Source organism: Lagopus leucura, unplaced genomic scaffold (assembly GCF_019238085.1).
Source record: "Lagopus leucura isolate 7727_CA_CO unplaced genomic scaffold, USGS_WTPT01 Super-Scaffold_100159, whole genome shotgun sequence".
Classification (NCBI taxonomy): Eukaryota; Metazoa; Chordata; class Aves; order Galliformes; family Phasianidae; genus Lagopus; species Lagopus leucura.
Window position 1 is genome coordinate 23,910,488 of NW_024962335.1, and position 22,902 is coordinate 23,933,389.

A 22,902-nucleotide genomic window follows, 5' to 3' on the forward strand; every position below is an offset into this window, starting at 1 on the left:
ATACAGAAGTACGGGCACAGAAGTCGTACTTCAGAGCCAGGAATTATGCTTGGAAAATGCACATGTTCTTGCTTCCAGCAGCAAGTAAAACTGGGGAGCAACTGACTGGTAAACGAGCACTGAGAGATGATTTGATCTGGAGTCCAGCTCGTTTTCAGCATGTGCTCTGAAGCTCGGAGGCTGCTTTCTACCCTATTGCTTACACTGCTTTTTACCCTATTGATTACAAGAATGAATTGATAACGGAAGCATTCATCAGGGAGACTATTAAAAGCTGTCTAGTCTGATAAAAAATACTACACAAAATAAACTTGCTCTTTCGTTTTTATCCACGGGACTGTGTGCAGCAATGGTCCCTGTATTTCGGTGAGCTCTTCTAGCCGTGTGACCCCAGATGCCAGCAGTACCCACACTGACCCACTGGTACAGCAGCTCATAGACAGCGGGGCTGTAGTCACCTGATGCCTCGCTGCACGCCTGGGCTCCAGGAGGGCAGCCAGCTGACATGCCCTTTGTTCAACATTCTCAGGCACTTGGTCATCAGAAAATAAACGAGGAGATCTCTGTGAGATAAGGAAGGAGGGAGGAAGTAAATAAACCAGAGGGAAAAAAAAAAAAAATAAGAAGTCCCAAAAGGAAAGCCAGACAAAAGGTATGAAATTCACATGCAGAGCAGTGAAAGAAGCTCCCCTCTGAAGACTGTTTTCATTTCTATTGTGTACTGGATTACTATTCTATTGAAGTGCTAAATGTTGACCTTCCAGGCCAGAAGAAAAAAACAGCTGAATTAGACCTTATTCACAGCGCTCCCACTGCTGCAGCAAGCACAGAGCCGCTGTCTGGCATTACCATCCGAAGAACTCCCACCCCTCTACATCAAGATGTGGCTTTATCATGCACAAAGGAACTGATTCACCAACTCATTCCATTACAGTTCTTTTTTTGTCAAGGATTTCCTTTACACATCTAAATCCGCATGTATTTGTGTTTCTCAGATCTTCTGCACAGAAGCACATATTTTTAGGGTAATGGATTTCAGTTTTCATAAAGAATGAATTAGTCTCCTTAAAGATGCTGGTAGTATGTCAAAAGAGATTGCCGTACTTACCAAGGAGAGGATGGTTAACGAGAGTGGCTGGTGGATGCAAAGCATAGCAAAATCAAACTACCACAGAAGTTTCAATGCTGCTTCTGCACTTGTCTGAATTGCCATGTCAGCACACCCCAGGCACAACATTTCACACCTCTGCTATTCTGGTCCTTCGTACCAGTCTTGCTAACATGGAAAAAAGACCTGGCTTGGGGCTGCTGTACAGAGCAGGAGTATTACTTGCAACACCAGGTAACCTTCAGCTAATATGTTTGTAGCATTCAAAAGCAAATGGAGCAGGATTTACAAGCCAGTGTGAAGAAACCTCAGGCTTGATCTGTCAAAAAAGCCAGAGTGCTGCTACGTGTTGTTAACTGTTCTTCAAAGCGGAACAGAAAACTGGGTTCACACCCAATCAGTGAGAAACGCATTTCCCATTCAAATACATTAATAATACTCTCTATTTTCAGCTGCTTTCAGTTCCACCTACTCCTCTCTACTAGATCATTTTCACTCAAACTAGGGCCTATTATAAAGCTGTGGGTTCTGTGTCGCTGCAGACACACGCTCATTCATTTTCCACTGCCTGTCAGAAAACATTCGGCCCACAAGTGCCTTTTGTGTAGAACACATTTCTGAAGTTGTAACAGTTTCATAGCTGGCTATCATTTATGACTTCATTCATTAAAAGCCTTTACTGGAATGTCAATTTATTTGCCAATATGAATTCAAATCAGCTCGTTCTTTTGAATGCTTCTCTCTCCTTCTCCCATGCTTCTGCATAATACTGAACTGCTTAGACAGCCCGTTGAATATTCCATTAATAAGAAGGCTTCAAAGTCTCCATACTACATAATGCCTCATCTTTGGCCTGTAGGAGGCAGGATGGAATGCCAGTTGTTCAACCATCCAGAAAGCAAGCAGCGAACACAATGCAACTGTGTTCGCATGAATTAGCACAAAACATAATTCTTCTTGTTCTGCTACAGCCATAGCATACTCCAATAAAGAGGTGTAAGAGATAAAGAATGGGAAGAGCTCAAGTGCCAAATAATGGCAAAATAAAAGCGTATAGCAAACTGCTGATGAAGGCTTGTTATGCATTTATGTGGACATCACACAGAAATAGTCACTCCTAATTGCAGTTGCAGCGTGTTAACAGCAGCGTTAGGTAAGTGTGTTTCACTACGTGGTACATTTGCCTCCTGAATTGCACACATCCAATACGGCATTGTGTCATCAGCATCCATGCCATTTGTTCATGCTGTTTACCCTTTCCTGTCTGGGACTCTGCTCCCCAGGATATCCAGCACCAGGATCCCTGTATCTCTGCAGGCAACAAATTATGAGCTTAATAACAATCACAGACCAATTTCCTAGTCAAATAGACTTCATCTTACTTTGTTGACAATGTGAGCAGCAAAGAAGTCATAATGAAAGATAAGTATTTTATTAAGAAGAATATTCTAAAACTGACAAAAATAATTTTGGCTCCCATAGGGAAGATTTAAGTCTCTATATATTCATATTAACTCATTTAACCACAGTTAGTGCAATAAAGATAGTAAGATACTCAATACAACTCATATTGTGATGTTAGCTCAAAAGAAGTAAATAAAAGATTAAAAGAAGTGGCAGAAAGACTCCATTAGCAGTGCAGAGAGAGAGAGTTTTTAAAAGACACCTGAGTAAGAAGGACAAAGATCCACCTGACTTGTCATGAGGCCTTGGGCCAAGACAACTTCAGAGAAATAATAAAGGGAAAAAAATCTCTCCAAAGGCAAAGGCATCAACTGGCTGTACTGGATTAGCTCTGTAGCACAGGATGCATATATTCCTCAGAATTAAAAGGAGGAAACTTTTTTTTTTTTAAGCAAAGAGGCACACAAAAATTTTCCTATGGGACACAACACAGAAAATAGTGAAAACATACTTGGACCCCAGCAGCAGTAAATTCTCATGACTGAACTAGGCAAGTGAAAGACAGGACAAACAAAACACTTGGAGAAGAGAGGGAGGGGAGACAGCTAAAGGCTCAGTTACTGAAAGCTCCTTTTTTCATGTGGAAAATGATTGCCCTCTAATAGTTTGAAAGGTAAATTTCACCACTGCCTTCACTTTTCTATCTGCAAACTTAGGGAAAAACTGTTGTTTTCTCATAAAATCTTAAAAAGACTTTGACAAGAGGAAGACTGCTAGCTACCACAATATCTAATAATACAATTCCCCATTACAGTCAATCCAGCTTAGCTGTGGATTTTGCCCATTCTACCCAGATGTGCACCCCTGAACCCTTCCTTGCACCACACTGTCCACAGGGTGCCAAAAAAATAATTTTTTTTTTTTTGTTAAGACAGTTTTAAATCAGATCAACGAGCAGCCCTGATTCGTCTTGCGGGTGCACAGTCTGATACAGGAGAGGTGGCAGAGTACTTATGGGTCAGAAAGAAATGACCCTTCTCTACTTTCCTTAAAGGTGACGTGTGTTTATAGGGTTGATAGGCAAACAGAAAAGAAACATTATCAATCTCCAGAGAAATTTACTTGTGTAATGTCTACTGAATGTATGGGATGTCTTGGGAACTGCAGCTGCCTTTTTATCACCTAAAGATTAGTTCAAGGTTGAGGAAGGAGTGGGATTTATTACTGCAGTAGGAAAATGAAACAAAAATAGATACAACTGAAAGAAGCAGGATGACTGTGTACAACAAACAAACAGGCATTTAAAGATTTCAGGTAATATTTAACTAGAAAGACAAATACACGTGTACACACGGCTGCACATGTATATGCTGTGTGCAGAATAAGGCTTACACTGAATCCAGACTAAGACAGACAGAACGCAAAGTCTTCTTGAGACAAAGGACTGAATGTGGGGGAAACAGAAGGATCACATCAGGCATATGCACAACAGTTCAAAAAAGCACTTCATACAAGTAAACTTAAAAGACTTCCATGGATAAAAGAGGAAATTCTCACTCACACTTGTATAAACAAAAAGCAGAGATGGAGAAAACTTGCAGTTTCCATCTCTGAATTACTCCAAAAAGATTTAACTTCTGTGTAGAAAAAAGGAATTTTTGCTAAGACAGAAGCAATCCGTTGAATTTCTAAGCAGCATGTATACACTTTAAGGGTAGACTTGACCCTTCAATTTCACTTGTACTTTTGCTTCAAGTCAAAACTGAAGAAGGCTACTGTGATTACCAATTACCCTACAATGAAATCTCAGAATCTCCAGTGCATCAGATAATAGTGAGATCACACTATAAAGTGTGTCTAATATAAGAGTTTGATGAAGCCTTATCTACATACGAGAAAAGGAAAATTGGAAATGTATTTATAAATGGGATCTCTGGTAATTGATTTAGTCACTTGTACAAGCAGTAATGAAGAGAGAGGGACAGAGCATGCAGAGGGAATCACCTGCAGTCTGGGATACGATGGAGAGGAAGGTGGAGTGGAAGAAGAGAGCATGATCACTTTTTTGGGGCAGGTCCGACAACGTTCCTTACTCCTCATCTTTTTTTAAAAAAGAAAAAGAAATAAAAAATCGTAATAATGGCAGGAAAGCTAACATTTCCATTCATTGACTCTGGGAGGACAGGCCAGAATGCATAAGCTGAGAGACTGCAATCTTCTGCTCATACCTCTTACCAATGATCTAAAGCCAGTTTTACCAAAGTTGAAAGAGGTAAATTTTTCTCCTGTATTCACACAATCACGTCTGTTTGGCAGAATCTTCTGCAGACAGCCAATAAACGTGTAGTTACAGCAATAACCAACTAAACCAACTGTTTCTGACTCACAGACAAATGTACAACTTGGAACTCTCAACAGTGGAATTGGACTGCACTTTTTGCTTCACAAAAAAACTACTTATTGCTGTGCTCTGCAGAGTTTAAAAATATCCGCTGTGTTGACTTAATTAGTCTGCTTGCAGTTCATTAGCAACATAATTCAAGTCACAGTGCTCTGTTCTCAGCTTCAAATCCATCTTCTCTGCCTTACAGACATTAAACCATCTCAGGTAAACTGAACTGCGCTTTGCCATCCTACTAGAACAGAAATATTGCTGCTTTAAAGGCAATATGTACACAGCTAGTAATTTGAAGACTGCACAATGCAGGTATGTCCTCATTTTTTTACACCATAAGAACATGCCTTCATAGTTCTTTATGTCATTCTTATGGATAGTCTTTTAACACATCTTCTGCCTATTCTTTCTGCCAGAGCAAATCTGGTAACTGTTGCACTGAAAAAAACAAAAACAAACAAAAAAAAAACTTGTGTACCTGGAACCACTGTTACATAGCTTTTAAAGAAACAGCATGCTGTCTAAAAATATATGGATGTTCATTATGGTCCTGACAGCTGAGCTGGCATGAACATCTTTTGGGTGTTCTCTTCCCCTTCAGCAAAAAAGTAAATTCTAATTCAAACAGATGCTACAAGCAGCTTAAAACTAAGCCACGTGACTTTGCACTGAAGTGGATGAGGAACATTTATACGCTCAGCCTTGAAGGCACTAATTTCAAGCAGAAAGGCTGGCAACATTTTCAACCACTACAGCTGTTTGTAGACTGTCATCTAACAACAGCCTAGTTTGCATTTCAGATTTCAGTATATTCACAAGGTTGTGTAATTTTCCACAACAGATCATAGTATATAGCATTATACAGGATGGAAGATCCATTCCTGAGCATGCAAATACAAAGATGGCTATAGGAATGAGGAAACAAAAACATATCAACATATTCAAATGAGAAATTATTTAGGAAAAACAGTATTGGTAATGTAAGCTCTCTTCTGCTGAGATTTCAGCTCCAGCTGACTGTGGCCATTTCATTCACTACGTCTTCAAAGATCACAATTATAACAGAGTCACTGAGAAGCGTTTTTACTGCTGTGCTTTTATCGTATTTCAGGGAACCACCTCAAAAGAACAAGCATCAGACCTCCAGAGGCAGAAGAGATCTGCATTATACAGCATGCGGTTTCTGTCTTACAAGCAACACATCAGATGTCTTTGCACACATCAGTGATTTCAGCTTGTGCATTACACTCTTCTTGTTGTGAGGACATCTCTGAAACTGGCAGAAAATTGCTGAAAACTGGAAAATTAGGACAAAATTCAGTTTAATGGGCTAATTTCCCATACCATACCCAAGCAGTCATATATTCTTCTGGATAGACTACATGGCTTCATGATCCCAGATGAGAAGCTCAAAAAACATGACTGCCCAAAAGCAGTAAAAACGGAAAGCAATAGTACACAATATGGAAGAAATTTCTGTACAGCAAGGAGTTAATTTGAGATTAACCACCATACCATAAAACACAATCCAGACTTTATATGAACATATATCCCTTAAAAAAACTTCCTCAGATTTCTACTGTGCACGTGGACAAACACTATCTCAATTCATTACTAGGTGCTGCTGAGGTACTCCTAGTACAAGTGAACAAGCTTTGACAATACAGATGAACATTCCCAATGTATAGTTCAACAAAGAAAATACTGCAGTCCAATTCACAAGGAAAATGCAGGCCACACTGAATGCACTGAAGCAGACTGAAGAGGTTTCTAATGTTTCAAGGTTATGCCTTTGAAAGAGAGATAGCAAGAAAGTCTTGTGATGAAAGTAAAAACTCCTTCAGAATAGATTCTGCCAGGACTTTTAACAGAATTTTGTTGTACCAAGCCACCCTATCCTAGTTCTACAAAACACCCAGAAACACTCTCCATTATGATCTGATTGCATTGCTGGTCTGATAACTCTTTTAACTCTAAAGCAAAGCAAGATCTTAGACTTACTGATAAGCAAGTACAGCTAAGAAAATTCATCTGTCAGCCATTGGCAGATCATAGCCCACGGCAGGTGCAAATCCTTCATCAAAACAGGTGATCCAAGATGCAGGACCAAACCTATCAATCACAGCATAGGAAACTGCCCTTCTCCCAAGAACCCCTTAGGACCTCAACATCACCCCGCCTGTGGCCAAGAATATTAGGCAATTAGTTGTTTCCCTCAAAGGCAGGTCACTACTTTGTCTCCTTGAAAACCACTTTGCTCCTCTTCAAAAGACTCCTCAATAGAAGGCTTCCACTATGTGATACGTTATGCGGACTCACTGAAGGAAGATTCTGCTTCTGAACTCTTGATACCTGTGCCAAACAAGAGAACCCTCTCCCAGACCTTCATGAGCAGCTCTTCCTAAATCAGCTCTTTACAGCAAACACAAATGTTTCCTGAAGAGTTTGTCAGGAGCCATACCACTCCATTACAGCATCTCCACAACACGGTACAGGCATCCAGCACCAATTCCACTGCTGGTGATCTGTGGTGCAGGGAATAGCTTTGTAACTAGTGCTTAATGTTACCATAGAAGGCTGTTCCAGTACTGTAGTAACGCAGTCTCACAGCTATCAGATTCCACATGCCTAAGCAACTAGAATTAGCACTCTCAGCAGTCAGCTGAAGCACTGCTTCAACAACAACTTCCTGCAGGATGGATGTCTGTACCAACTTAGCAAAACTGGCTATTTGGTTCACTGGATGGCTTCTAGCCTCTCCTGATCTCCCATGAATCCAGAATAAATAGTTCGAAAGGCTTTTGGATAGAGACAAGCGATGTTCTTCATTTCCCCAAAAGTCCTAAGGAACCTCTGGAATAGGGACATGAACTGTTTCTTCGATCCTAATTTTGCAGACTGTGCACCTTGGAGATCCACTTTTACTCTTTTACATTTCACTGTCAGATGAAAACCACTGCAAAATCCAGCATGAACTCTGCACCAAGAATCAACCAACTTCTGTTGACACAGTAGAGCTCACTGAGGTAAGATTAAGCAAATACTTCAGACGCAATCGTGAGTGGAAAAGCACCCAAAGACAGCTGACAATGTCCTGTTAAATAAAAAAAAGTTCTTGGAAAGTACAATAATTAAATAGTTTTTTTCAAGGATCTGCCCTACATTGCCATGTACATGGAGATGGCTATCAATGTTGAGGGAGACCAGAGGACTTCTTTCGCTCCTGTTCAATAAATTGTATAGTTCCAAACAAGAACAAAAACAAGAATAAACTACTTTTGAGAAGAAAATCATCATCATAAAAATGAGAAACAGAAGTTTGTCCTTTTTGATCAGTTACAAAAGGAAGACAATAAGAACTTCTGTGTTTCATCATAAAGACTAGATTACAAGGCCTTCATAAAGTTTCAACAGTAGGTTCAAAGACAACTCTCGAGGCTGCAGGGATGGGATCTTCCCCAAGTACAAAAGCACAAATCTTAATTCATCTGAACTGAGAAATACCACCAATGCAATTCAGTTTTCCTTTTATTGTAAAGTAGAGGGCACCACAAGCAGTGCTCATCAACTATACCGGTATTGTACAGCTGTCTACAAATCTTCTCCACCATTTCTCCCCTATATGGAGATGCACTCTTAAAATCTGAAATCTGTCTTAATCATGGATGATGAGCCACTTGAAAATACTCATTAGATTATAAAGGAAATTTTGAAGAGAAGGTAGAAGAATAACCAAGTCAGGAAAACTAAACATAATGTCAACATTTTTAAGACAGTCCTAATGACAACAATTCTCCTGCTTTGAGTCTTCTTTGGAAAAAAATCATCTAGATGATAGCCACTGAAAAGAAATCTTGGCACTGGCCATGACGTGAAGCACTACTTGCACTGAATACCTTAAGCATAAAGTATATCATGAATCCAAAAACATGCAGAAAAGTCAACTTCCAAAGTAGTGTTGATTTCTTCCTCAACTCCATAGTACGCACTGATTAAATTGCAACTAGAAAGAAACAGGTGCTTGTCTAAATTATGACTACTAGAAAAATATATCTCAGCACTCTAAAGAAACAAGAGTGTGTGATTTTCACAGGGAAAGATGGAAGCAGAGGAAGCAGTAAGATAGGTATCCTGTTTGCCTGACAAGACAGACTGTCACAAGCCTTCCATTTGAATTGTGCTGCTGAAAAAAAAAAAACCAACAAGTAATGACAATGAGTCAAAACACACCAGAGAAAAAATAAAATATGATACCTATTGATTTTTCTTCTCTTGATCCATGTTCTGTCACTCTGTGTGGCAGAAAGTCCAAAATATACTTAATCTACAGTACTATGGGAATTTGCAACACAATAAAGATGATAAAGTGGCAAGGAAAGCTGGGTCACAAAAAAAGGGAATCCACAGTAAATGAAAAATCTCTTCTAACTGGCAAACATGTAAGATTTCACGTGAATAGAAAAACTAATAACCAATTTTACTAATGACAAGCTTCAATAATTACGGATTCCACAACACTTGTAATCTTGCTGGCTGCAATAACTGCCTACATACTCTCTATTATTTTCCACAAGAATAATAAAGAAATACCTCAGACAATACAACATCTGCATCTGCAGGCAAAGTTTCTTATGAAACAACCACTGAAGCCCTAGAAAGCTAGAACAAGCATAACAGGCAGGCTTTGATTTTATTCATAATAAATTAAACTGTTAAAAATAAGAGACTCGCATTATAAAGATTGGTTTTGCTGGAAAAGGATTGGTTTAAAAAAAGGACAGTGAGAGCTGGCATTGGGTGCAGGCAACAGATCATATTCAATCAATTTCTTTACCTGTTTCCACTGGGGTATAGGAGCTAGACGGCCCTGCTCTCGTCTGCTGGATGGTTGATTGTGAACGCGTTCTTGATAAGGCAGGACAGGCTGCTGCATGCAGGTTGCAGGGCAAGTGGGTTGGGAGCAAGGGGGAATGATACAACAGCAACAAAAATTTGAAGTAAGCCAAAGAAATGGGAGATACAATCAGACAGACAAACATTTAAGGAAAAAAAAAAAAAAAAAGAGGGTAGGGGAGAATTCATTTAGCAAGTCATATATGAAAAGGGAGAAGACATTTAAAAAAAAAAAAAAAAAAAGGAGGGGGAAATGCACATTTTTTGGACCTGCCCTTCGTCCCTTTGTTTTCATTTTTTCTTCAATTCAGCCTGGTTATTCAAGACAGCATGCAGTGGCTAAGGAAACATTTTACTGGTAAACAATAGGATAAATGTCACCATTTTGAGATTATTTGTGCTACTAACAGCGGTATGCAATGTAGCATACGTATACATAAATTCAACTTAAAGTAGTTAGATAAGATCCCATTCACAATCTGGCCACAGCAGCTCAGAGTTCGACACAAGCTATTAAGATGAAGTAACCATTAGAGCAAGAACTCTGGCACTTAAACCATACTGAGCCTTATACTGCTGACGCTGCACTGCTAGCAGTGTCTTGAAGTGACTCAACATAACTTCAGATATGACTACCTTGCCGTTGCAGTAGTTTAGATACTGTACTGAATAACCAGCAGTCATCAGAAAGCCTCATTTGAATTGATATAAATATTCTGATTGTGAAGAACCTCCCAGGTATTTACCTGCTATGCTTATGTACAGGTAGAAAACTTAATCACAGTTCACAAGCATAAACACAAAACCTGATAATGAAAATCTTCAAATTAGAAACTAAATTAGAATTCTTAAAGGTTAGAAATGGGATTTTCCTGGACAGCTTTTCCATCAGCAATAGCAGTTATAAAAAAAACCTAATTACTTGTAAGATATTTTTGAAAGAGATTATAAAACATACTGGCAGTAACAAGGAAGTGGACTTTCATTAGAAAGTTCACTATCTCATACTCCTAAATTTAATTTTTTTCTCTATGGAGTAACCTTCACTCCTCCCTAGGGGAGCCTTTGCAGTAGAAGGGCACCACTAGCATCCAGTCTTGAGGAATGCATGTTATTACTCACGATTTTCTATCATGATTTCAAAATACGAGGATTTATTGACCATCTCCTACCTGTCTTCGTAATGTTGAGGACTGCACCGGTGCATTCTCCTCAAACTTGGCCAGAAGCTGGGTTGCCATGGACTTGACTTTGTTCTGATTCCCAATGGCAGCATCAATTCTCCTCTCTGTCAGGGCACTCACCAATGTAGGTCTTTCTTCTCTGTAGCTTCGAGGAATGTCCTCCTATCAGTCAGTGAGATCAACATTTAACAAGTACATCCGAATCACCTTTTCCACTCTTCCTCTTTGCTGTACTAGGTTTCTAGGCTGTAGAAAACAAATCTGCCACTCTGCATTTAAAAGCTTGCATTTTAATTTTCTTTGGTATGCCATCAAAAGCTGTGATAAACTTTTCTCATTTTTCCAGCCTTACTTGATACATTTACATACCAAAGACACCAAACACCCTCATAAATCCACTGACATAAAGCAAATGGATATCATCACAACTTCACTGACAATTCCAAGCATTCAATTTTAGCTCATTTATACCTGTTCAGCTACAAGCACTTGATCTGAAGGACTACCTTGTGAAGCATACTGGATATGTATGCATTTTGCACTAACTGAGACTACAGATCAAATATGAATGAAACTTCCGATTCCTGAATGACTTTACTAAATGAAGTTTTATTCTTGGTGCACTCATCAAATCAAAGTAAACTGCAGTAAAAATAGAAAATGAAGGAAATGCACATTTCGTTTCTACTGTATTCTCATAAACATCAATAAAGTATTTTCCCTACAAATAGCACAAAGAATAACCTTTGAAGAAGAATTTTAATTTAGAAATTCTCAAGTAAGGCCTACCTGGTTATAGAAAACAAAAGGATCTAAATGAGAATGAAGAATGTACCGTATATATTTTTCTTCTTTACACCTTTCTCATTGTAATACTTACATCCTCAGATTGGCTGGTTTTCCTCCTCTTTCCTGCACCGTCCAATTCCTTTTCTTTTTTGTCCTGAAAATAGAGGAAGGAAAACAAGGATAAAGACTCTTGTATATTTCTAGCCTGAGGAAAATGTCATCAGTGCGCTTAAGCTTTGCAACACAACTAATTAATTCTCTAAGGTCATTCTCCATCTGTTTAAGGAAAGGGTTTGTTGTTGCTGCTTCTGTTTGTTTGCTTTTCCCTTTATTCTCCTTAGGGATTTCTAGCATTCATATTGGAAAGTCTACCTGATTGAAGCATATCCCCAAATTCCTCCAAAAAGCCAAGATTTTAAGACTGAAGTATATCACAAACTGAGAATGCACATTACCAATGTAATTCTGCAATTATAAAAGTCATGTATTGTCAAGAGCTGATGAACATCTGGTTTTTGGAAAATACATGGCAGACAGACAGACATATTCATTTCTGTCATGGTTACCTTTGGAGTGCGTTTCCGAGATATACTTTGTCCCAGTTTACTGAGAAAAGAGATTGGAGATTTGGTACTGGCAATTAGGGCGGCCTTTTCTTCTGCATTCAGATCCACACTATCTGTAAGGAGGAACAGGTCGGAGAAGGAATGCCAAGAAATTATTTCTGAAGTGCTGTTATTAAATACATAACATAATGCTTTCTTCATTTTGCCAAAATCAATTCTCCCTCTAGGTTTTGTAACGACCCAGAATATTGAGTTTGTTCAGTTTCATATTTGAAGAGCATCATCGTCATCAGTATTAATAAAATGAGTTCAGAGTTTTGGAAATAATTCCTAATCGATATCACACTATATTTTTTAAAGGCTATTAAACACATCTTTTTTTCACCAGAATTATATACTTGAATATCTTAGGAAATTATAAGATCATCAATAACAAAAAAAAAAAAAAAAAAACCAATCAACAAAACAAACAAACAAAAAAATTACTGCATTATTAAGACTTAGAGATGGACAATTTTTGCTTCTGTTAGGCAATTACATTCTTCAGTTATAATCTGTCTTTCATTCCTGCCTTGCATTGGCCTGGAGTTACTCTCACCATTCATGGATGGTAAATAAAAGCTATACACCTTGGCCAGAATTTGGAATTACCTACTAAAAAATTACTAACAAGGCATCTCACATTAATGAAGACTGATGAACCCCTAATAACAGCAAGAAAGCAGAGAAGTTGCCTAGTAGTGCTGAAGTGATTTTAAACTTACGAGGACATTAGTTTGAATTTATTAATTCCTTGTTTTCCTCCTGATATTGCTAACATGGTTAGCAGCAATAATGATACCAACAATAAGAAGGCAACTTTTTGTTACATAAAGTTAGTAACAAGTTATACGCTCACGTGGAAAAAGCATGAAAATAAGACATACTCATTCTGCAGCTGTCTTTAAAGATCATAGACCTGCACCAAATTCCTTACCACTAGAAGGGATGGTGTCTTTGAACATCTCATAGAACTGCGTGAGGTACATCACCATGGAGAGTTTATCTGGTTCCCCGACAGATGCCATTTCCTTTCCAGTCATAATGGGAGATATTCCAAACTCTTTTTCAGCAATGTCAAAGGCCAGCTGGTTATTCTTCTCCACATTGTGTTCATCCAAAGAATCAAAGTCTCTGCAACAGGCAGGAAGAGGGTGTGCAATGAATCAAGTGGAAACCAGTCTTCTGAAAGGATTCAGGTGTTGTTTTTTTTAAATCTCTCAAATTTACTTGCCAACAAATTATTTTGTATTATAGAGTTGATGAACTTTTCTCAAACTTTCTCTTTTTTTATTTGTTACTCTTTTAATAAAGAATATCTTTTTTCCCTTTTAAAGGACCTACTGGTACCTCTGCCAGCCAGTGCTCTCCCGTTCTAGAATGGGGTAGCTATTTTACCCACTACAGAGTTTACAGGCACAACCTCTCTGTTCAGACAGTGAGTCACTACTTCTATAAGGGGCAGCCTCAACTTTAAAAAGAGTTACTGTCAAAAAGGAGATTATGAAGGCCTGTGTAGAGACTTGTTCACTAGAAATTTTACTGAACCCATCAACTGTTCCTGACTAATTCCACAGAGAGAAGAGTTTTTCTGACAATAAAGCATTCTAGTCTGTACCAATTTGAACTTTCATTATGTCAAATCATCCATAAAGGAAAATGACAACATGTTTACCTTCATATTCATTAAGCTATTACAACCTTCCACTCCGCTGGTGAATCACTTGTACATTAGCTTCCATCAAGCTTAATTGAATTCATTTCAATCCATTTCTTTATTAGTCACAAACGCATTGCCTCAGTCTCAGTAGTACTAGTTTGAAATAAAACTACTGTTCTGCTCTCCCCAAATCTTCAAAAGAGCAAATTACTTACATTAAGTCTGGACGGTATCTGTGGATAATGGCACACAAAGCTAAGCCACTTTTCCATGACATCGTGAGATCTGTCACATTTACACCAGCATACCCATCTGTCTGCCTCTGGCACCAACTGAGCAATTTACTAGAGCGAGCTACAGACTCTGTAAGAAATCATGCTGTTAAGTAGAAATACACAAAATCTCTTTTCTGAATTCTAACTACATCATAAAAAATAGAAATCAACAAATAAAACTTTCATGCAATGGATAAGCTCCTTCTACAATGGGCAGCATGGGACACAACTAAACAGTAGTATTTTTTTAAAGACTATTGCATCTAATTTAGATGCAAGAAAGGATTTATCATTCACTAAAAAGTATCTACCAAAGTTATAACTTGACTTATAAGTCACCCTAAAAGAGCCCAAATAATTATTAAAAAAAAAAAAAAAAAAATCACAAAGGCTTGTTTTAAACACAACCTAAAGACTATAGAGCAGTACAATATTCTCTGAAGCCCAGATACAGTGTTTCTAATGGAGGAACTGCAAAAGTACTTTTGCAACTCTTTCTTTTCTATTGAAAGTTTTCCATTAGAAGTACTGACCTATTTTGACCTTGCCTTACTGCATGATCTGACAAGATTACTGCCCAAAGGGATATGGTTGCAGGCCAAAGAACATATCCAAAGACTACGTAGATTTTGAGCAGCGAAAAGAAGCTCAGTAGCAAAGCACTATTGAGGGAGTCCCCAAACACCATCTGGATAGAATAATGCAAGTAAAGTGATGTTTCACTTAATTAAGCTAGGAGATGAGATTAACTAAAGAAAAATATGACCATGAAAGACTGTAATAGACATACCTTCTGTTATTTTTATTAGAATTTTGGGTTTATGATTAGAGTGAACTCAGAATAGCCTTCTGCTCTATAGTAAGGATATTCTTATAGGATAAAAGACATGAAGAAAAATGCTTGCATAAGGAAATATGCTCTAAAATTTTAACAGCGTTATAAAGGAGGGAAATTAGGCAAATAAAAGTATATTTGCATGTTAATTGAAACTTGAATGACTAGAAAAAAATAATCACATTTTTGACAAAATAATTGCTTTATCTAAACCAAAAGAAGCTGGCTAAACAATACAGCACAGCCCTGTTACTCTACGTGCACTGCACTGAAGCGGCATCTGAATACCAAAAGGAATGGAGCAGTAACCAGACCTACCATTCCGAGTCAGCTTTGGCGTCCTGGAGTTCACAAAATTCTCTATTTCCAGGTGTATGTCTTTCAAATCTCCTGTATTATACAAGTGGCGTACCTAAAATGATACAGAAAATTACAAGTTACCAACACACTGCGTACCCAATGGATACAGAAAAGAGCAGGATGAGCAGCAGCTATCCCAAGGCAAAAGAACAAGTATTTCCATGTAACAGAAATCTCTAGCCCAAGAAGTCCCGAACAAGGAACAACTTGTCAGCACTGAACAGTCTAGCTGACTGATGCTGCTCAGTGGGTACAAGATTGCAATCATAAACTGGCACTAGAAAACGCAGGCAAAAATCAAAAATACAACTGAATTAAAAGCACACTTTTAAGACTTCAAAACTCTGAACAAAATAGGAATTTAGTAAAGAGGTCAACTCTGCATTTCACTGCTTCCAAGTTCTACCACCAGTCAGGTCATTATCCCTAAAATACTAGCACAGTTTCACATAAGAAAAGACAGTGCAGAATACAAACATTCAGAAGCATCACTTCTCTCCAGTTACCTGCTGTGGTCGCAAGAAGTTGACGTTGATATTGGGATACCGAGTGGCTGGATCAATGCTATAATGGCTGAAGTTTTTACTCACATTCTCAGGGGTGGTCTGAGGCAGTAGTCTATAAATGCTTTCCCTTGGAAAAAAAAGTATAATCTTTTTATTTTGTGTTCGTTGAGTTTTTTTTAATAGAAAAGATGCAACACCATTAATACTGCTAAATCAATTCTGGAGAGAAAAAACTTCAATAGCTAAGAATTCTTATATGTATATTTAAATTTGCAATATAATACAACTCCAAAAATCAGAAGGAAAGAAGAAAATAGTACACTGACCACAACTAAAGGGGTTCCCCAGTACAGGAAAACACTGACACTCTGAAAATGACTCAGAAAGAAGTCCTACCAAGGGGACTGGAGTACTCAGCCTGTGGGGAGAGGCCAAGGAAAGTGGATTTGGCCAGCGTGGAGGAAAGAAGGCTGAGGAGGGATCTTATTGCTCTCTGCAAATGTCTAATAATGTCTGGCAACATGAAACATGATTAACTTCACCATTTCTCAAAATTAAAAAAGCAAAATATTAAATATTTAGCATGGAGTTTAAAAATTTATGCTACAGCTCCTAATAGAAGTTGCAGTTGTTTAAAATAGGTTCTTACACATTGCTTAAACTCCATTTTTTAAACACTCAAGTTCTGATTCTAAGCAATGACCTTATGTCACCAGAACAAGTCTCACCAAAAGATGATAAAAACATCAAGAACATGATACTCCAAAGAAAAAAAAGACATTTTTTGGCTCACGTGAAACAAAGTGAATAATTATCTGAAATAAAAAACAGGTCATAGCTTCTTTGAGAGAAAATTGTAAAAGATATTTACAAGATAAGAAGGGAGAGAATTTTTTTTTTTATTTCTCTTTTTAAAGGCACCTTCATCTGGTTTGCTATTGCAATTCTTGTGACAGTTAGGCTCACTTTCTCTATGTTACCAGTAACACCAAGAAGAGACTCTACACCTAATCAGTTTTGTATCACTAGGACCAAGAACAGCTGCAACATTTATTTTTCTTCTATTAATATACTTCAGTTTATCAGCTGCTATGGACATTTTTCTTTAATTCAGTTATAGCTACAAGCACTCTCTAAAAACAGCAGGAATCTGTATCTCATATTTTATCTATGTATTTGTACTAGAAGGAACTAGAATAAATGACAAGATGTTGGAGGATTAGATTACAACTCAAAATGTAAGCATTTTTTTCTATTACCTCTCTGCAAGAACTTCCAAAGGACTTGCTCCGAGTGACCAACTTCGTACCATCCAAGCAGAGTCCATTGCAGCTAAAAATCCTCTCGCTATTCCAGTTCCCATTGGCCAAAATGGCTAATATTATAGTTTACAAAAAGGAGACGAGAAAGAAAAAGCATCAGTTAGGGAAAGCTTTAAATTAATATCAAGAATATAGTCAGGGAATAATCTGCTGCGAAATTTTAGCTCGGTAATTAGCTTAAAGCTCTACTCCCACTGGGCTCAAGGAAGCCAGACGCATCATAGCCAAACTCTCCTCTATTTCCAACAACAGTTCATTGTCTAGAGTGCCTTAAAAGCTACTTTTCAATACTGTACTTTTTAACCAACTATAAAATGCTAATTATTAGCAGGCTTAGAGTAGGTTCCCATACAGAGTGTAATTGCCTCAATAAGAAGCACATGGAACAGATATAATTTCAGAGACATTTCTGCCCATATTTTCTTAAGCAAGATTGTTTCCATACTAAACATTCTGTTTTCCCAGGACTCCTACTCTTCATACAGATCTCTTACTTTGTTACACAATAAACAGCAGCACATCTCATAATAACTGTCCTATAGGCAGTGCATATTTCAGTGATAGGTGCAATGGTTTGTACTTATGCTTCGATAAGTCTAAAAGACAAACCTCCAAGAGACTGTCCCCAACCAGTGCCACAAGTAACTGGTGGCCGTTCTGCTCTCGCACCAGCGCTGCATTCTCTGATGCATACATGCACGTGAAGTCAAACATTGCCACATCTGGCTGCCCATAGTGGTTGATGGCGAAGTCCAGTGACGGCAGCTGCTGATTAGTGGAAAAGTCAGCTGCTTCTCTGGCATAGTTTAGCAAAGCTTCCTGGTCCACGTTCTCCCGTGAGAGTAATAATTCCGTATCAGCATAATCCTGACAAAGAGAAATGAGTAAAAGTGAGCCAAATCCACAAGGTTGTATATATATAAAAGTGGGCATGAAATTATATGCAAATCCACTGATAAAGGTCTGCCCTTTCATTCTTACATTCCTAGCAATGTGTATAAGTTGGACAAAAAAATCTGTAAATACTACTGGCATTTCTGAGTGTGAAAAGGCAAAGAAACTTTTGAGCTCTTCACTTCACACAAAAGGAGCAAGACCTCAATCTTTTTGCATTCACTTACAGACAAACCACTTTTACATTTGCTTCTGTCAGAATTAGACTCTGGTACACTTTCTTTACTCTGTCTTTTCATTATATAAATGAAAAGCCCAAATAAGCCAACAAAAGTTATTTCTGCATACTCTTTCTTAGCATGCTCAAAACCCCCACATTGACAAGTTCAGATGGTGTAACATTCTTGTAACACTTCTAATGGCTGAAAACGCCTCAGAAGGGCATTAACTACAAATGTTTGTGTTCTAAAATATACCTGTATAATAACATAATGTGGTGCAAGAAGAGTGTTCTTTCAGTGTACTGAAAGCAAAATTTCCCCAAATCTTAAGATATAAAAGTTAATACCCACATGTCGTATTACGCCTTTATCCAGCAAGCTCTGTTTTTTGGCAGTCATGACAAAGTAGTGTGTATCATCCTTATAGTAGACGATGTTCTCTAAGTCAATACCTTGTGACAGAACAAAAGATAATGAAGGAACAAGCAACAAATCAGCTCTATTGAAAGAAAGTAAACTGAAACTATCTGGTTAGAAGATCTTAAGAGAGAATGTCAGGCAGCCTCCTTCCACTCATTGAAAGAGTTCAAAATCTGTATCTTCGACAAAACCAGAAACAGAGCATTTCTTTTGAAAAACATATTTATCATCACACTAAGTTTTGTATTCAGATGTGGGATGCAGGAAACAAAACTCAGGATTCAGGCTTCTCTTGTGAATGGCTCAGATTTCCTGAAAATCCTTAGGGAAAGAAGTTCTGAGCAAAAATGACACACATCTGAATGATACACATCTGCTTTGTACGGACGTACAGAACAGCTGTAAAAATGAGGGAAGTTAGATTTCAAAGAGAGACAGAAATGACTGTCTTCCTTGCACACAGCTTTTGTTTACTGACTAAATATTGTGGTACCTGAGTTAGAGAAGTTGTAATAATGAGGACAAATAGCTTTAACTGGAAATCTGACAATTGCCGACATACCGGTGGCTTCTCGTAGATCCTGGAAGAACTTCTGGTTGAATATAAAAGCCACACCACTGATCTCTTCTACTTTGGCTTCAGCTGTGGTGTTACGATTGATGAAGTTCGCTGTGATAGCAATCGCCAGTTTACCACGGAACTCTTTTCGGCGAAACCCTACAGGAAAGATAAAGGAGCAACAGTGAAAAACAGAGCATAGCGTCAGAGAAGGCTCAGCACACCACAGACCAGTGCCCTCAAAAATACAGGAGGTTGGACCTGATGGATTATGAACTACTCCACCGAAAAAGCAAAAATTGCTTCATCTGAGAAAATAAGTGTTCTTGTTTAGGAAAAAGGCTCCCCATTCTTTCTTATCTCTTTCCCTAAAACTGCAACTCGCATAACAAATAGTAAGAGAAAATTCTCTACTACACAGTTGTACATTCAATGCTTTCAGCTCCTACTCCCAAAATTGAGTTGCAACACTATGCAACTAAGGAAAAATTGTGGGAAAGACTTTTGTGCCAGTGGATAGGAAGAGGAAAAATGCACAGATTTCTACATGGACTTTTTATTTCCTAGTCAAACGTCTTGATTTTGATTGGGATTCTGAATGCCACTTTTGTTCGTATCTATTCTAATTTAAGAATTAGTTGTATTTTAAAGTGAATTATGGACACATCATTACCTTCTAAAGTGTTCCTTCTGCCATCCCCTCCAATGATCACTTCAAATTCATACTCTGATACTGGATGGGTTTTCGGATGGACCAATGCACGCCAACCTATTCCTGTCAATAAAGTCCAGATTAATGACAACGTAAAACAGTGCACATAGTAAAACAGACATATAAAAACACTTTCTGCTATCCATAAAACCTTTCTTACACAGTCAGTAAAGATATACCACAAGATAGCTATATTACTGACAGGGCTATTGCTGACTTTCATAAGCACTCTATGCATATCAAAGAATGCGCTACAGTAGACAGAGAGAGCCCAAGTAAACCCTCCCTGATTATCTTCCAGGAACACTAAAACCTTTATTAGGTGTTCAATTAACAAGATGCCAAAAGACAAGCAAGCCACCACTTCCCATAGCAATCAGACAAGAGGTTTCACAAAGATGCAAAAAGCATAACAAAGACCATTTGCTGGTATAAATATCCTCAGTAAACACAAATAAAGGAGTCATTTTAAAAAGGTATTTCTTAATTGTAATAAACAGGCTTAAATATGTTAGGAGACATTAGGAACTACTGTGTCTTGGATTATTTTTGCTAAGTACTTCAGGTGATTTTACTTGAAAGAAGTAAGCTTATAAAGAAGTCAAGCAAAAGTCCATTGAAGATAACTGCCATTAATGGAACATGAGAAAAGGAGGAGTCATAACATTAAGGAGCAAGAGTCTATGTATCTGACCATAACTTCCCCTTTCTCTACAACTCATTTCAACACTACTTGCTTTCATTTTCCTGATCCTCCGGAGGGTAAACAAGCCCTTGAAATTCCACATTGACATGGATCTCTATTCCCAAGATCAAGGCAACCTTCAAAAGGATAAGCTGGAGTTGACGGATACCTGAAAAAAAAAAAACAATGACAAAAAATTAGCAGAAAAAGGAAAGAGCACAAGTACACACACCTCCCTTTGACATTACTAATAAATTGATTTAAAGGCTAGTTGTTGCTTTCTTCTTCCCACTGTGTTCTCAGCACTTCACCCAGGCAGCACTGGTGGGTAATAACATGGCATAAGAAACTCCCATATAGCAGAAACTGCAGTCCTTCTCAAAGAAGGTAATTTCTTTTAATGCGTCACTCTCAAAATCAGCAACAAGGGAAACAACTAGAATGTGCACTGCAGGAGAGGAAGGGAAGAGAGCACAAGCAGGACTGTCTTTCTGTTACAGATGGTAACCAGCCATTTGATCACCTTGTAATACTGAGATGTACCTTAATGCTACCGCTATTGGGTTAGGGAGGGAATATTAAGTTACTCATCACCTCTTTCCACTTAAGTCAGTGTAGGTAACAGGTATGAAAACGACTGTGTGCAAATCTGAAGGAATAATACTAATTTTAAGGAGGAAACCTCATTGTCATATTTCAGATATTGAAATGAAGAAATACTCCACCTAGAAACTACATTTCAACTGTGCTGAGACACAAAAGAAAACAATATCAAGTATTGGAAGAATAAAAATAAAGGGAAAACAGAAGAGAACAAGTTGCAAGACTGAAGTGATAAGGGCCTTTCTGTTTCTACCAGTCATTTTTCCTCAAAAAAGAGCAGCTTTCACACTGAATAAGAAGTTAAATCTTATCTACTATGATTGTCCCAATTTATACTTCCATTTACGCCCTGAGGTGAACACAGACTGATGGGCACTAGCGTGCTTGGAAAGTTTTTTGGGGGAAAAAAATAAATTGAAAAATGGCAATTTTTGCCCTCAGAAAGCCGAAGATAAAAAAGATAACAGGTACACTAAAAGATATATATTACATGTTTGATCATGCCATGGCACAATCTATTTCTTTCGTATCATACCATGCTGACACAAGAGGAGTGACAGGTGCAGGATGCATTTTCATGAGATGCTCCATGCCTCAGCCACCTCACCCTTTTCAACAAGTGCTGCCATGACAAGCAGCAGCTGTACTTACTGATATGGTCTATGGATCCTGCACAGAATTTGCCATAAAACTTCTTGGCGCCAAGACCCCTCAGGTCATGTATGGTGAATGGCCACAAATGCAGAACATTATTGCGGGAAAAGGCATCCCTCTTTTCTATGACCACCACCTTGGCTCCCAGGAATGACAGGTCGATGGCTGTACGAAGGCCACAGGGTCCAGCCCCAATTATCAGACACTGCAAAAGAACCAAACACAAAGTAACTGTACGATTCAAAGAGGAAAAGGGTATTTTCAACCCTTCTTTTAAGGGATTAAGACCATAGCATAATGCTTTCCAAGCTATATAAGCACCTGGAAAGCAGCAATATTTCTGAAGGTTTCTCTCTCCAGTTCCAACCAGGTCTTTTCTGTTTTTAAGAAAAGGTGAAGTAGCCTTTTCTTCTCATCTCCCAAAGCCTGAGTTTGCCTTTTCCAGAAAATCTTCAGGGACGCTGGAAATTCCTCATCAACACTGAGCAGCACAGCAATGGTTCAGGCAGATAAATGCAAAGTTTTTACACACGTGATCATTTAGATTAGCAGAGACAGCACTCTGACTTGCACCCATGCTGATGTTTCTAGTATTGAAGCAAAGGAACCTCCAAGGTAAGTAAATACAATGTAAAACTGAATTTCGTGTAATTAGACCTTTTTTTTTTAATCAAAATACGTTTTCTTCACTTTAACCCTTTTCATATCAAAGGTATTTCATCTTCCTCCATCTTTCTCCACTCTATTCACAAACACTTTTAGAGGCTAATAAATGACTTGAGAAACACTTGCATATCCAGTGCTGGAAGTACTTCTGA

The 22,902-nt window shown here is 38.2% G+C and overlaps 1 protein-coding gene across 15 annotated transcripts in view; it reads right to left on the reverse strand.

Moving 5' to 3' along the window:
• Positions 1–22,902, reverse strand: part of MICAL3 (microtubule associated monooxygenase, calponin and LIM domain containing 3) — a 144,643-nt gene that overhangs the window by 78,452 nt on the left and 43,289 nt on the right. For 10 of the 15 annotated variants that reach the window (XM_042889562.1, XM_042889573.1, XM_042889571.1 and 7 more), the window contains 18 exons: positions 22,082–22,289; positions 20,880–20,996; positions 20,104–20,205; positions 19,434–19,589; positions 18,803–18,903; positions 17,946–18,203; positions 17,274–17,389; positions 16,015–16,141; positions 15,467–15,560; positions 14,254–14,401; positions 13,316–13,512; positions 12,340–12,452; positions 11,865–11,927; positions 10,973–11,146; positions 9,742–9,834; positions 4,517–4,612; positions 2,363–2,419; positions 459–563 (listed from right to left, as the gene is read on the reverse strand). In XM_042889562.1, the coding sequence (XP_042745496.1) occupies positions 459–563; positions 2,363–2,419; positions 4,517–4,612; positions 9,742–9,834; positions 10,973–11,146; positions 11,865–11,927; positions 12,340–12,452; positions 13,316–13,512; positions 14,254–14,401; positions 15,467–15,560; positions 16,015–16,141; positions 17,274–17,389; positions 17,946–18,203; positions 18,803–18,903; positions 19,434–19,589; positions 20,104–20,205; positions 20,880–20,996; positions 22,082–22,289 (2,325 nt within the window). The remainder of the gene's footprint in view (positions 1–458; positions 564–2,362; positions 2,420–4,516; positions 4,613–9,741; positions 9,835–10,972; positions 11,147–11,864; positions 11,928–12,339; positions 12,453–13,315; positions 13,513–14,253; positions 14,402–15,466; positions 15,561–16,014; positions 16,142–17,273; positions 17,390–17,945; positions 18,204–18,802; positions 18,904–19,433; positions 19,590–20,103; positions 20,206–20,879; positions 20,997–22,081; positions 22,290–22,902) is intronic. The other 5 variants (XM_042889574.1, XM_042889572.1, XM_042889563.1 and 2 more) reach the window with 4 other exon arrangements.